Below are 13,548 nucleotides of genomic sequence, written 5' to 3'. Positions count from 1 at the left end.
TCATGTGGTAAGTTTCTGTTCCTAGGGCCAGCAGTGGGGGTTGAGGGTGTGCTGCACATTGCAACAGGTGCATAGCACCTTGCCTGGATCAGCCCCTAAAAGAGGACACGACCGTTTATCATCCAGTTTGAAATAATAATAAAAGAGCATAGGAGGTAAAAGCCATGAGTGTGGATAGAGCGATCCCAAACTTGAAAATCAAATTGCCAGAGCCATAAAGCACAAAAAAGCATAACAGCAGCGATCCCGTCACAGTTTGATGGAGTGAGCTCAGATGGCTACAAGTACGGAGCTAGCAGCTCAACCTGAAAAGCTTTATTGCCAGTTCCAGCACAGCCTTGTGACAGCGCTTTTGGCTCTGAGGGGTGATGTGAAGCCACATACGTATCTAAAGCAAGCAGCTGCCAAGCAAACTGCTCCTGAAGATGATAAACTGGCTGGCAGCCTTCCAAACATCTCTCTGTTGTCACTCGAGTATGGGGAGGTTTCTTCCATCCCATGCAAACCTCACTTTCTCATTGGAGTATAAATTCGTCTGAAAAAATGTAAGACATCTACATCAGACTTATTTCTCTTCATCGCAACAGAAGGACATTTTGATGTTTCACACCTCCAGTGCCAATGTGTGTGAGAACACTAGCATAGCACCAATGCCGTGGTGCATACCAGCATTTTAAGCCCCATGTCTCTCAGATCTGCTCTGACTGAGGAGTTGAAGTTGTGTGGTACGTAAAACATCAGCTGCTGCCTGGAGACTTATCCATGCTAATGTTTGTGTAGCTACAAATATCACTGAAGCTGAATTGGTGGCAACAATGGTAGGACATTTTTAGTTTAAAAAACAACCCCCCACCTCCACCCCGAGTTTAGATACCTTATTTTAAGCTTCCTGTGCTTTTTTTTTCTTCTTTGTGTCCCTCAATTTGATTTCTTTGTCCAACGTTTGGGTCTAGTTAGTTGCAAAAGAGAAATTATTACAGCTTGTGAAACAAAATGAATCTGCTTCTCTAGCGGGGATCGAGAAAATAGTTGTCACCTGCCTAACTAACCTGGCCCCATTGCTAATCGAGAACACACAGACTTGAAGTTTCCTGAGGAAGTGCCCCACATTTAAAGTCTGTAGGACTGTTGTCAAGTTGTGGGCTTGGATTCCTGTCTGGTTTCAGGAGACAAGTTCTGATGTTTTGAGTACAGTGGAAGGTGGGTGGGCAGAGGGTCTGTGTGGACTTGGCTGATGTTAATCAAGAGTCAGATGGCTGAGACAAGTCACCATTTTGGAACGAGAGTATCTCCTTGGTACAGAAACATTATGGGCATATAACAATAAAATCAAGCTGAGACATCCTTTGGGCATGTCCTGTTGCACTCCAGCCATCATCCCATTTTCCTTCCACAGTTCCTTGAAGGGCTCTGAGTCTTTGCTTCCCATTGTAGGTCTCCTTCCATGGTCCCACTGAGAATTCCTTATCATTCGTGAATGCTCTGCTGCTGCCAATCTCCTCTTCTGCTCTAAGGGCTTGTCTGCACTACGAGTTAAGTCGACGTAAGGCAGCTTACATCGACCTACCAGTAGAGGTGTACACACTGCAGTGCTCCTCCCGCCAGTTTGTCTCCTGCCACACCGACATATGAAAACCACTTCAACGAGAGGCATAGTTAGAGTAATGCAGTGTCAGTGTAAACACGGCATTGCTTATGTTGTCCTAAGTGGTCTCCAGGAGGTGTCCCACAATGCCCATTGTGACTGCTCTGATCAGTGGTTTGAACTCTGCTGCTCTGCAGCCAGGTACATAGGCATGTGCCCCTTCCCTTTTAAAGCCCTGGCCATTTTTGAAATTGTTCTTCCAGTTTGCTCGGCATGGAGAGCTCACACAGAACCTGCCGAGCTGACCATGCTGGTTCCCCACAGCAAACGCCCCTCCCTAGAGTACGCTGGAGGTCGTGGATCTGCTGCATCGGGGGGGAGAGGAGGCTGTGCAGTCACAGCTCCACTCTAGCTGCAGGAACTTTGAAACCTATGGGCAAATGGATTGTGGTATGGAGGAGAAGGGATACAATAGGGACATGCAGCAGTGCTGGGCAAAAATCAAGGCACTGAGGCAGGTGTCCTAGAAGGCAAGAGTGGCCAATAGTTGCTCTGGTGCAGCGCTGAACGTATGTAGTTTCTACAAGGAGCTGCATGCCTTCCGCGGCTGCAGCCCCACCTCCACTGCCACATGCCCTGTGGATACTTGGGGGAACTGGAGACAGTGGCCAGGGGCGTGAACCTGAAGGACAGCGTAGTGCATGAGAAAGTGGAGCTAGAGGAAGATGGGGGACAGCAACATCTGGTGGTGTGACACAAATCAGGCTGTTTTTTGTTTTTTAAACTCCCAAGGGGTCTAGCCAGTCCCAACACTCCAGTTCTGACATGTCTGAGGTAGGAGAGGGAAGCTCCAGTAAGTACTTGTGCTTCAGTATTGCAGGGAGACCTGGCAATGTTCTGCTTTTTAATTGGGGTAGAAGAGAGTATTTTTTCAATCTCTCAACAGTTTATATCTGCTGCTCATTCCTCTCTGCATCGAGAGGGGCCCCTGCGGAAAAAGTTAGTTTATGCACACTGGGATATCTCAGGAATCCTCCACAGAGGTCTCTAGAAAACTTCCCTGGAGGTAATCAGCAATCCTCTGTCCAAGGTTTCTTGGGAGGGCTGCCCTGGGGTAAGAAACCTTACTGCCCCAATCAGCAATTACGTCTGCAGGCACCAGAGCAGCACACAGGCTCGCAGTGTCAGGACCCAGGCTGCACCTTCGCATCCTCAGTTACCCCAGGCGTGAGAGATCAGCGGTTATCACCCCCGCCTGTGGAAATGGTGCCAGTATTCAGAACTGTAGCCTACTGAATCCCCCCTTTTTCCCATCTTGCCCCCCCCACACACACACTACAGTGCAAGAAAACAATGCCTGGCTCAGTACATTACAGAAACACACGTTACTGTGGCTCATTGTCAAAATTCTTCTTTAAAGCTTCCTTCATTTGAATAGCTCCTGCTGAGCATCTCTAACAGCCCTGGTGTCTGGCTGCTCAAAAGCAGCAGCCAGTCAATCCACCTCAGTGCTCCACCCCTGCGGAAATGTCTCCCCCTTAGCTTCACAAATATTATACAGAGCTCAGCGGCTGCTATGACCATGGGAATATTTTCCTCACAGGTCTAATCTGCCAAAGAGGCAGCACAAGCGCCCCTTTACGCAGCCAAAGGCAGGTTTGATAGTCATTCTGCACCTGCTGAGCCTGTTATTGAAGAGTCCTTACTGCGTTCAAGGTTGCCAGTGTCTGACTTAATGAGCCAAGGGAGCAAGGGATAGGCTGGGTCTCCCAGGATCACTACTGGCATTTCTATAGCCCTGTGGAAATTTTCTGGTCTGGAAAGAAAGTCACCGTTTGCAGCTTTCTGTACAGGCCAGGGTTCCTCAAGCTGAAAGTGTCCTGCACCTGACCAGCTTGTGTTGATGTCCATGAAATGACCCCAGTGATCCACCAGTGCTTGCAATGCCATGGGGAAGTAGCCCTTTCTGCTGATGTGCCCCTTCACAAGGTTGTCGGGGGGCAAAATGGGGACATGTGTGCGCCATCTATCGCCCTGCTACAGTTAGGGAATCCCATTGCCACAAAACCATCCACTATTTCACGCCCCTTGCCTGGAGTCACAGGCCCTCCTAGTAGCAGGCGATTCATGGCCCTGTACACTTGCATAACTGCAACCCTCACGGTGGACATCCCCACTCCAAATGGATTCGTGGCTGATCAGTAGCAGGCTAGTGTTGCCCACTTCTACGCAGTGATCACCACTTGCTTCTCCACAGTGAGGGCAACTCTCATTTTAGTGTCCTTGCACCAGAGGGCTGCGGCGAGCTCCACACACAGTTCCAGGAAGGTGGCTTTGCACATCCAAAAGTTCTGCAGTCACTGCTTGTCATCCCAGACCTGCATAACGATGTGATCCCACCACTCGGTGCTAGTTTCTCGCACCCAGGACCAATGGTCCACTGTGTGCAGCTGCTCTGTGCATGCCAAAATCAACCTTGAATTGTTTCTGTCCATGGCACACAGCAGGGCGGACACCACCGTGTCGTCATCAGATTCCCAACTCATGAAATACTGCATATTGTGTTCACAACGCTCATCACAAGACTGGGGAGCAGGCAGAGCCATGCTTGCTGATAGAGAGGGCGGGCGCACAGTTTACAGGCTCTGTTGAAAAGCAGCACAAAATGTACTAGGAAGCCCACAGAATGATGGGACAGAGAAAACTGCATCATGGGATGCTCAGCCTGCCCATAGGCTTTGCAAACCCTTCCCAGAACACCCAGTGCCGGATGGTCATGAGTTGCATGTTGTGATTGCTACCCATAGTTCACTGGTCTCTCTGTTGATACAAGAGCACCTACTGTGGTCGCTCTGCTGACACAAGTTTTAATTACAGCGGTGGATGAAAGTCAATTTAACTTTGTAGTGTAGACATGGCCCAACTGTTCTCACTTCTACCACTGACCCACACCATCAGTGCATTGCAGTCTTTCTTAATTACAGGCATCCACTTCTTGGGGCCTCGTGTTGACTCTATAGGTATCTACCTTTAGTGTCTGTTTAAGTTGTTTATCACCTTTGAACGTGGATTAAGCTAATTTGGAATAAGGGATTCTTATTCCAGAATAAGTGTGACCACATACGGAGTTAATCAGGCATAGCTAACCCACTTTAAATTCACAGCCTACCTTACTCCAGACTCATTTTTGTGTACAAATAAATCCTTAGGCCCAGCTTTTTAAAGATAGTTAGGCATTGTGGTGCTCACCTAACTGATTGAGGAGATTAAATTTCATTTACAAAAGGAATTTAGTCACTTAGGAGCCAAAATCTCATTGAAGTCAATGGGAGGCTTTCCACTGGCTGTAGTGGGAGATAGGTAAGGCCACAGACTAGGGCTGCACAACCCTTTCCCTGATGTGTCCTGTTCGTTGGCTCCTTTGGGCCATAACTGCATGTACCGACTGGCTTGGGCATGTCAATGTTTGCAGCTTTCTCCATTCTGTGACGCTTGAAGAATTTTTAAAGACTCCCACCCACAAAACATGCACTGGGGAATGCTCTGGTTCTCTTCTCTATGCCCTTGCCCACCTTTCTTGTAAATCCCCTCCTGCACAGACTTTGAAGCAGCTGTTCACCTAGCAATGGCTAGTGCTTAAGATGCTGGACCAGAGCTCTGGGTTCCAATCCCAGCTCCTCTACTGACTTTCTGGGCAGCATTGGGCAAGTTACTTAGTCTTTCTCTGCCTCAGTTTCCCCCCCGTAAAAGGAGGATAATAGCTTTGCCTTTCTCCCCCACCTTTTGTCTCTTGCTGCCTTAATACAATGCCCAGTGCAGTGGAGCCCTGAGCTTAATTGCAATTTCTTGATGCTATTGCAACCATAGATACGTAATAAAGTCATTAAAGTTCCCATGCAATGAATCAGCTTTGTGATTAACAGGGCTGGGGACTGGGGGGGATTTGAAGAGCATTGGCATGGTGGTGTCTAAGCCCTAAATACGATGGTTTAGACTGATGTGGCATTGTCCTATCAATTGTAGTGCTTTGCTTCTCCTGAGATCTGGGAAACTGCTTCCTTACCTCTTTTCTTCACTGCAACTTTCTTGTAATGAAAAGGCTGCTAAAAACCTGCCCTATTTCCAGTCATTTTCACAGCAGCATGTCTTGAGCCAGAGTGGGGAATATTCAGTTGATGCATTTCATTGCAACCCGTGCAAGGGTCTTTCTTTCTGCGGGATGCTTTCTGTGCTGCTCTATGATAGGGAAGCAGCAGGGGCGAACTGCTCAGCTGGTGTGAACTGGTAGGGCTCTGGTGACTTCAGTGGAGCTCTGACAATATACAGGATCTGCTCCAAGGTATTGAAACAGGAGCATCGACATTCCAGTGACAATAGAAGTGGGAAGATAGTTTGGGACCTGGCCCAAAGGAGGCTGCAAGTGGTGTAGGGAGATGGATAATACATTGCCCATTTACAGCTGTCTTCGGCTAAGGGTCTGTCTGCACTTTGCAATCATTAATTGTGCCTGGTGCTGTGCCTAAGAGGTGGGTCACTATTTTCACCCCATTTACAGATGGTGAGATTGAGGTACAAAGAATGGAAATGGTCACCCAGCCAGGGGCAGCTCTAGGCACCAGCAAAGCAAGCAGCTGCTTGGGGCAGCCCATTTTCAGGGGCAGCAGCTGGCAGGGATTCAGCCTGGGAGCTGTAGTTCCTTAGTTAGCTCCGTGCCTATAGAGCCAGCCCTGGAGCAGGGAAAGAACTACATTTCCCAGCATTCCCTTGGCTACTACCCACAAGATGGGGGGGAGGGAGTATGGTACTCAACGCTCATGCTGCAGCTTGCTGTGAATGAGAGCTCACTGCTAGAGCAGGGTGGCCCTGCGCATGGGGAACGAGTGTGCCCAAGAAGTAGAAGGCTTTGGCCCTGATATCCCCTTCAGAAGACACCCCCAGACTGGGTTAGGGATACTGGTGTGACCTCACCTTGCAGCCCCCAAAGAAGGAATTGGCTGGTCTAAATGGACAGTGCCCCTCTCTAGCTGAAGCCTAGCAAGGGCGGAACGTGGATCCCACTAGAATTTAACATGAAAAGGAAGGGAAGGGAGGCTCTACAGGAGCTGGGCAGCTTTAGATACAGTACCAGGCACACAGGAGGATTTCCACTTCTGAGCCATGGAAGCAGAAATTGACTTTTCCTTTCTAGATGTAGCTAATATTCAGAAAGGGAATCCAGCACCTGCCTTCCAGATTTGAACACCTCAAAATTCAGGAGTTACTCAAGCTCAGTTTGGGCAGCTGTTACTTCATTTCTCCCAAATCAAATATACTGATCCACTGTAACTTGCTATAGAAAAAGTAGGATAAAATTGAGCAAGAAATGCTTCCCAGTGGTTATTAGGACTGGAATTGCTAGTTTCAACAGCCATTGCCTTTTTTGTTTAAAAGGAAGACAGTGATATTGCACTGGCAAATTCCCCGTAGAAAGAAAGAGTGGAACAAAAGAATAATAAAGGCACCTCAACTTTTCCTCATTTATGGAGGACAGTCTTATAATATGCATCCAGATATCCTCCAATCACACAAGCTGGAAACTGTTCCACTTTACTGCAGCTCTGGAATCATATGGGAACCAATCCTGTCTGTGTTCTGTGCACATCCAAAGCTCCTGCTGAATGACCCGCCCTGGGAGCGAGTTACCAGTGACCCAGGGCTGGGGCGGCAGGAGGTGCGGGTGTGGGGGGGAGCCCAGGGCTGGGGTGGGGGACAGCCAAAATTTTTTTGCTTGAGGTGGCAAAAAACCTAGAGCCAGCCCTGCACCCAGAGCTGGGGCTAGAACGGGTCACCCAGGGCTGGCACTAGAATGGGTCACCCAGCACTGGGGCTGGGGCTAGAACAGGTCACCCAACGCTGGGGCTGGGGCTAGAACGGGTCACCCAGCGCTGGGGCTGGGGCCAGAACGGGTCACCCAGAGCTGGGGCTGGGGCCAGAACGGGTCACCCAGAGCTGGGGCTGGGGCCAGAACAGGTCACCCAGGGCTGGCGCTAGAATGGGTCACCCAGCACTGGGGCTGGGGCTAGAACAGGTCACCCAACGCTGGGGCTGGGGCTAGAACGGGTCACCCAGCGCTGGGGCTGGGGCCAGAACGGGTCACCCAGAGCTGGGGCTGGGGCCAGAACAGGTCACCCAGGGCTGGGGCTAGAACGGGTCACCCAGCACTGGGGCTGGGATCAAAATGGGTCACCCAGCGCTGGGGCCAGAATGGGTCACCCAGCGCTGGGGCTGGGGCTAGAACTCAAGAATCCCGTGGTCTAACCACACTTCCCTTCCAAAACATTGAAAATCTTCTCTGCCACTCACTAATTCTCACTTTGTCACCTGCTGAGCACGCTGGCTGGGCAGTCTGTGTGGGCACCACTACCAGTAAGGTAGTGGGGGAGCAATAACAGACTCTCTGCTTCTATCAGTTGATCGTTAGTTTGCTTTGTGTTTCATAAGCGCCTGTGTGGTTTCCAATCAGCTAGCTGTCCATGTTCCTCTCCGTGGTGGGGATGTGGACTTGGGCTGCAAGGGGGCAAAGGTCACTTCAGGGTAAAGCGTCATCCAGGAATGACTCCTCTGTGGTTCATAGGCAGCAGGCACTAGGACCTCCAGGGCACTGCCTCTGCAGCCCAGACCAGAAGAGAAATCAGGAAATAAAGTTGAGGCGAGTTTCTCGGAGTGAATCTTTCGGTGAATGCTGTTGCGCGGGAGGTAGAGCTCCACTCCGCCATTTGAACTGGGAATTTATTCTCCAGGAATCTTGGGACTCACGTCTGGGCTTGGCTGCAAGCAAACCTGCAACGACTTGGACGCCAAGGGCTTTGCATGGGTGCTGCAGGGAGGTAAGTACAAAGGTCTGGCTGAAGCAATAGCTGTGGCTGGGTAACCTGTTTCGCTTCTCGCCTCCAGGAGGACAGACATGAAGACAAAAGTGCATGTAACGCTCAAGGTGCTGCACCCAGTGGGATAAATAGCGAAGTACCAGTGTGGCTGGGTAGGTGTAAGTGAGGGGGGGAGGGGTGTGTGTCAGAGGCATGTGTGCAACACAGCCAGTTCCTGCAACCTGTCAACCCAGGTGCCAGCTCTTCTGCTGCTGTGCATGCGACTCTGGGTTCCTTTAGCTCTGCAGAAGGGGCTGCTCTTTGCACTGATGCTTAGGGCAGTACAAACCAGCCTGACTTTTCGGAATGCAGGGCCATTTCCCAATGCACTTGTGATGGTGGAAAGGGAGGGTGGGATCGTGAGGCTTGGCCCAAGAAGTGAAACCTAGAGTATGTTTCAATATCTCATGGAGCCTACCAGAGACTCTCAGTTCCACAGGCTACGGCAATCAGAACCAGCTAAAATGGGTTGGAACAGTTCAGGGACTGGTGAAGGAATCCCCATTACCTCAGGTCAGACTGGGCGTGACTGTGAGCATCTGAAGAGGGTTATAATCTGGATGGTTCCTTCAAATATTTGTCCATGCGGATTCCACTTCTGGGATGTATGAGTCCCGGTTGAACAAAACATCTCAAAGAACCACACTTACTGTCAGGCCTTTTCCCCTGCTCGGGAATGGCAGGGGAACAAAATGACCAACTTTAACCCTCCCAATAAGCTGGGCATTGACTTCTGGGAATGAGCTTGATAGACCAGGCATCTGCATCATCAAAACTGCCACCGTTTGGCAGTGAACCCTTCTCTCAGCCTAGCAGTGGCTGCATTGAGCCCGGCTCACAAGATGCATTGGCTTGGTTGGGTGGCGAAAGTTGCCCTCCAATTTGTTTTTCGGTACTTTGGATTCCCAGAGCTGATCAGCAGCCAACTTTCTCCAGCACGGTGGTCAGCTGCAAACGTGTGCTCCACAAGAGGCTCTGATACAGCGGAAACAGCTGCTGCTGGGCATCCTTAGTACCTATGTCATGGAGCCTTAGGAGCAGGGAATGGAGAGGACCTGTAAGGCCAGCTACTCTACCCCCTGCCGGTGCAGGACCAAGCCCTAAGCCAGAGCTCCTCTCCTTTGGTATCTAAGAGCCAATCCAGCCAGCATTGTCAGCTCCCCGTGTGCAACGCTTCAGCACTTTCTAAATTCTGGAGCAAGAGCTGCTGTTCAGCTTCTCTGCCTGCTGCCTCCGGTTCAGCAGAGCAACATTCAGCATTCAACTCTCCGCATACCTCCTCCAGGAAAACATCTGAACAGAAGAGGGGGAAGGGATAGTGGGATCAATAGCCGGGTCCCATCAGGCAGACTGTTTCGATAGATGTGGTGAGCCTCATGGGTGGTTTGTGTAGGCTTGGTTCCTGCCACATCTTCATTCATCACTCGTGACCAGGGGTGAAAGTAACTTAAAGGACTTACTGGTACACAGGGCAGCAGGGATCCTGGGCAAGGTGGGGGGCATCTCTGGGCCCCTGGAAGGGGTGGGGCCTCAAGTGGAAGGGGCAGGGCTGGGGCCAGTCTTCCCCAGCCAGCCCTTCAGGGCTGCCTGGCCTGCGCCGTCTGGTGCTCTGACAGTGATTTAAAGGGCCAGGGGGAGGCTGCCTCTTTTGCCCCCATCCCCATCAGTGGCCCTGCTGGTATGATCGGCTGTGTACTGGCAGCCACTTTCTTACCGGTATGCCGTACAGGACCATACCAGTTTACTTTCACCTCTGCTTGTGACTATGGTAACCAGCTCCTTTCCTTGACCCTGACTCTGGTTTGATTTGATTTTAGTGGGGAGGGTTAATGAAAAAAACAATTGACTTCCTCGTTCCTGAAGGCCTGTGAATTTAAGAACATCAGAAGACCATAAGAACTGCCATATTGAGTCAGATCAATGGTCCATCTAGCCCAGTATCCTGTCTTCTGCCAGTGGTTGGTGCCAGGTGCTTCAGAGGAAATGAACCGAACGGGGTCATTAACAGGTGATCCAACTGCAGCCATCCAGGCCCAGCTTCTGGCAGTCAGACGTTCAGGGACATGGAATTGCATCTCTGACCACCTTGGCTAATAGCCCTTGATGGACCTATCCTCCAGGAATTTATCTTTTTTGAACCCAGCTATACTTTTGGCCTCCACAACATCCTCTGACAATGAGTTCCACAGATTGACTGTGCGTTGTGTGAAGAAATACTTCCTTTTGTTTGCTTTAAACCGGCTGCCTATTAATTTCATTGGGTGATCCCTAGTTCTTGTGTTATGAGAAGAGATAAATAACATGTCCTTATCTACTTTCTCCACACCAGACATGATTTTATAGACCTCAATCATATCCCCTTTTAGTCGTTTCTTTTCCAGGATGACCAGTCTCAGTCTTATTAATTTCTCCTCATACGGAAGCTGTTCCATCCCCCCAATCATTTTTGTTGCCCTCGTCTGTACTTTTCCAATTCTAATATATTTATTTTTGAGATGGGGCAACCAGAACTGCACACACTGTTCAAGATGTGGACGTAACAATGGATTTATATAGAGGCATTATGATATTTTCTGTCTTATCTATTCCTTTTCTAATGATTGCCAACGTTGTTATCTTTTTGACTGCTGCTGCACATTGAGCAGATGTTTTCATGAGAACTATCCATGATGACTCCAAGATCTTTCTTGAGTGATAACAGCTAACTTAGACCCTGTCATGTTTTCCAATGTACATCACTTTGCATTTATCAATACAGAATTTCATCTGCCATTTTGTTGTCCATTCACCTGGTTTGGTGAGATCCCTTTGTAGCTCTTCACAGTCAGTTTTGGACTTAACTATCTTGAGTAATTTTGTATCATCTGCAGACTTTGCCCTCTCACTGTTTACTGCTTTTTCCAGATCATTTATTAATATGTTGAACAGCACTGGGCCCAGTACAGCGCTTTGGGGGACCCAACTATCTATCTGGTCTCCCATGTTTAAGAAGGATGAATTCAAACTGGAACAGGTTCAGAGACGGGCTACTAGGATGATCCGAGGAATGGAAAACCTGTCTTATGAAAGGAGACTCAAAGAGCTTGGCTTGTTTAGCCTAGTCAAAAGAAGGCTGAGGGGGGATATGCTTGCTCTTTATAAATATATCAGAGGGATTAATATTAGGGAGGGAGAGGAATTATTTAAGCTTAGTACCAATGTAGACACAAGAACAAATGGGTATAAACTGGACACTAGGAAGTTTAGACTTGAAATTAGACGAAGTTTCTAACCATTAGAGGAGTGAAGTTCTGGAACAGTCTCCCAAGGGGAGTAGTGGGGGCAAAATACATATCTGGCTTTAAGACTAAGCTTGATAAGTTTATGGAGGGGATGGTATGATGGGATAGCTTAATTTTGGCAATTGATCTTTGATTATCAGCAGATAAGTATGCCCAGTGGTCTGTGATGGGATGTTGGATGGGATGAGATCTGAGTTACTGCAGAGAATTCTTTCTTGAGTGCTGGCTGGTGAGTCTTGCCCACATGCTCAGGGTTTAGCTGATCGCCATATTTGGGGTCGGGAAGGACTTTTCCTCCGGGGCAGATTGGCAGAGGCCCTGGAGGTTATTCGCCTTCCTCTGCAGCGTGGGGCATGGGTCACTTGCTGGTGGATTCTCTGCAGCTTGAGGTCTTCAAACCACAATTTGAAGACTTCAGTAACTCGGACATCGGTTAGGGGTTTGTTATAGAAGTGGATGGGTAGGGTTCTGTGGCCTGCTTTGTGCAGGAGGTCAGACTAGATGATCATATTGGTCCCTTCTGACCCTAAAGTCTATGAGTCTATCTGTATAAACCAAACTTTATTCCTTTATTCCTACCCTTTGTTTCCAATCTTTGAACCAGTTACCAATCTATCAGAGGACCTTCCCTGTTATCCCAATATAGCTTACTTTGCTTAAGAGCATTTGGTGAGGGGCCTTGTCAAAGGCTTTCTGAAAACCAAGTACATGATATTCACTGGATCACCCTTGTCCACATGTTTATTGACCCCCTCAGGAATGCTAATAGATTGGTGAGGCATGATTTCCCTTTGCAAAACCCATATTGATTCTTCCCCAACATGTTGAATTCATCTATGTGTCTGGTAATTCTGTTCTTTACTACAGTTTCAATCAATTTGCCTGGTACTGAAGTCAGGCTTACCAGCCTGTAATTGCCAGGATCGCCTCTCGAGCCTTTTTAAAAAATTGGCTCCACGTTAGCTATCCTCCAGTCATCTAATACAGAAGCTGATGTAAGTGATAGGTTACACACCACAGTTAGTAGTTCTGCAGTTTCATACGTGAGTTCCTTTAGATCTCTTGGGTGATACCACCTGGGCCTGGTGACTTATTACTGTTCAATTTGTATCTACCTCAGTTCTTCCACATCCCATCTAGGATCTGAGCGTGTCCTAGCACCTGGGGGAGGCACAGAGATACAGGGACAGATCCTCAGAAGTATTTAGGCACCTAACTGTGATTGAAATCAATTGGAATTAGGTACCTAAGTGCCTGTGAGGATCTGGGCATAAGTGACATGCCCAAGTCACCCAGAGTGTCTGTAGCAGAACCAGGCATTGAACCCAGATCTCCTGGGTCCCACCCTGTGCTTTAATCACACAACCATCCTTCCCTCCCAGGGAGCAGATGGTTTGGGATGGGGGCATGCTGTGGATGGGAAAACCCCTAGGGAAGCCAGGCAGCACAGGGGGAGTGATTGGGCAGCAGCCCTGAAGTGGCATATGTCACAGACTCCAACTTTCTTGTGTCCGTGTGGGTGCTTCACCCCTGCTGCGCTCTGAGGCCTGCCCCCCACTCTGTCCCTTCCCCCAGGGCTCTACCCTCACCCCACCTCTTCTCCCCCTGCTCTGCCCCCACACCTGAGGCCCGACACTGCCTCCTCCTACCCCCGCTCCCCCCCTCCCCCCAGGACCTCCTGCCCACCAAACAGCTGATCAGGGGTGGCTGGTGGGTGCTGAGCACCCATGGAGTCAGTAAGCTCTGCTGTGGGTGCACGTGGCTGTGTTTAGTTCAC

At 49.3% G+C, this 13,548-nt stretch overlaps 1 protein-coding gene across 2 annotated transcripts in view; it reads left to right on the top strand.

Moving 5' to 3' along the window:
• The first annotated feature begins 460 nt into the window (after positions 1–460).
• The window catches only part of LOC115638607 (megakaryocyte-associated tyrosine-protein kinase-like), a 45,144-nt gene continuing 32,056 nt past the window's right edge, over positions 461–13,548 (top strand). Inside the window, exons 1-2 of one of the 2 annotated variants that reach the window (XM_030540416.1) lie at positions 461–725; positions 8,365–8,451. In XM_030540416.1, the coding sequence (XP_030396276.1) occupies positions 683–725; positions 8,365–8,451 (130 nt within the window). In that variant the 5' untranslated portion in view covers positions 461–682. Of the gene's footprint in view, positions 726–812; positions 819–8,364; positions 8,452–13,548 lie in introns of those variants that run through there. The other variant, XM_030540419.1, reaches the window with a different exon arrangement.

This window comes from Gopherus evgoodei, chromosome 22 (genome assembly GCF_007399415.2).
Source record: "Gopherus evgoodei ecotype Sinaloan lineage chromosome 22, rGopEvg1_v1.p, whole genome shotgun sequence".
NCBI classification, from domain to species: domain Eukaryota; kingdom Metazoa; phylum Chordata; order Testudines; family Testudinidae; genus Gopherus; species Gopherus evgoodei.
Note: the sequence above shows the minus strand (reverse complement) of the source record. Positions and strands in the feature narration are given on the sequence as shown.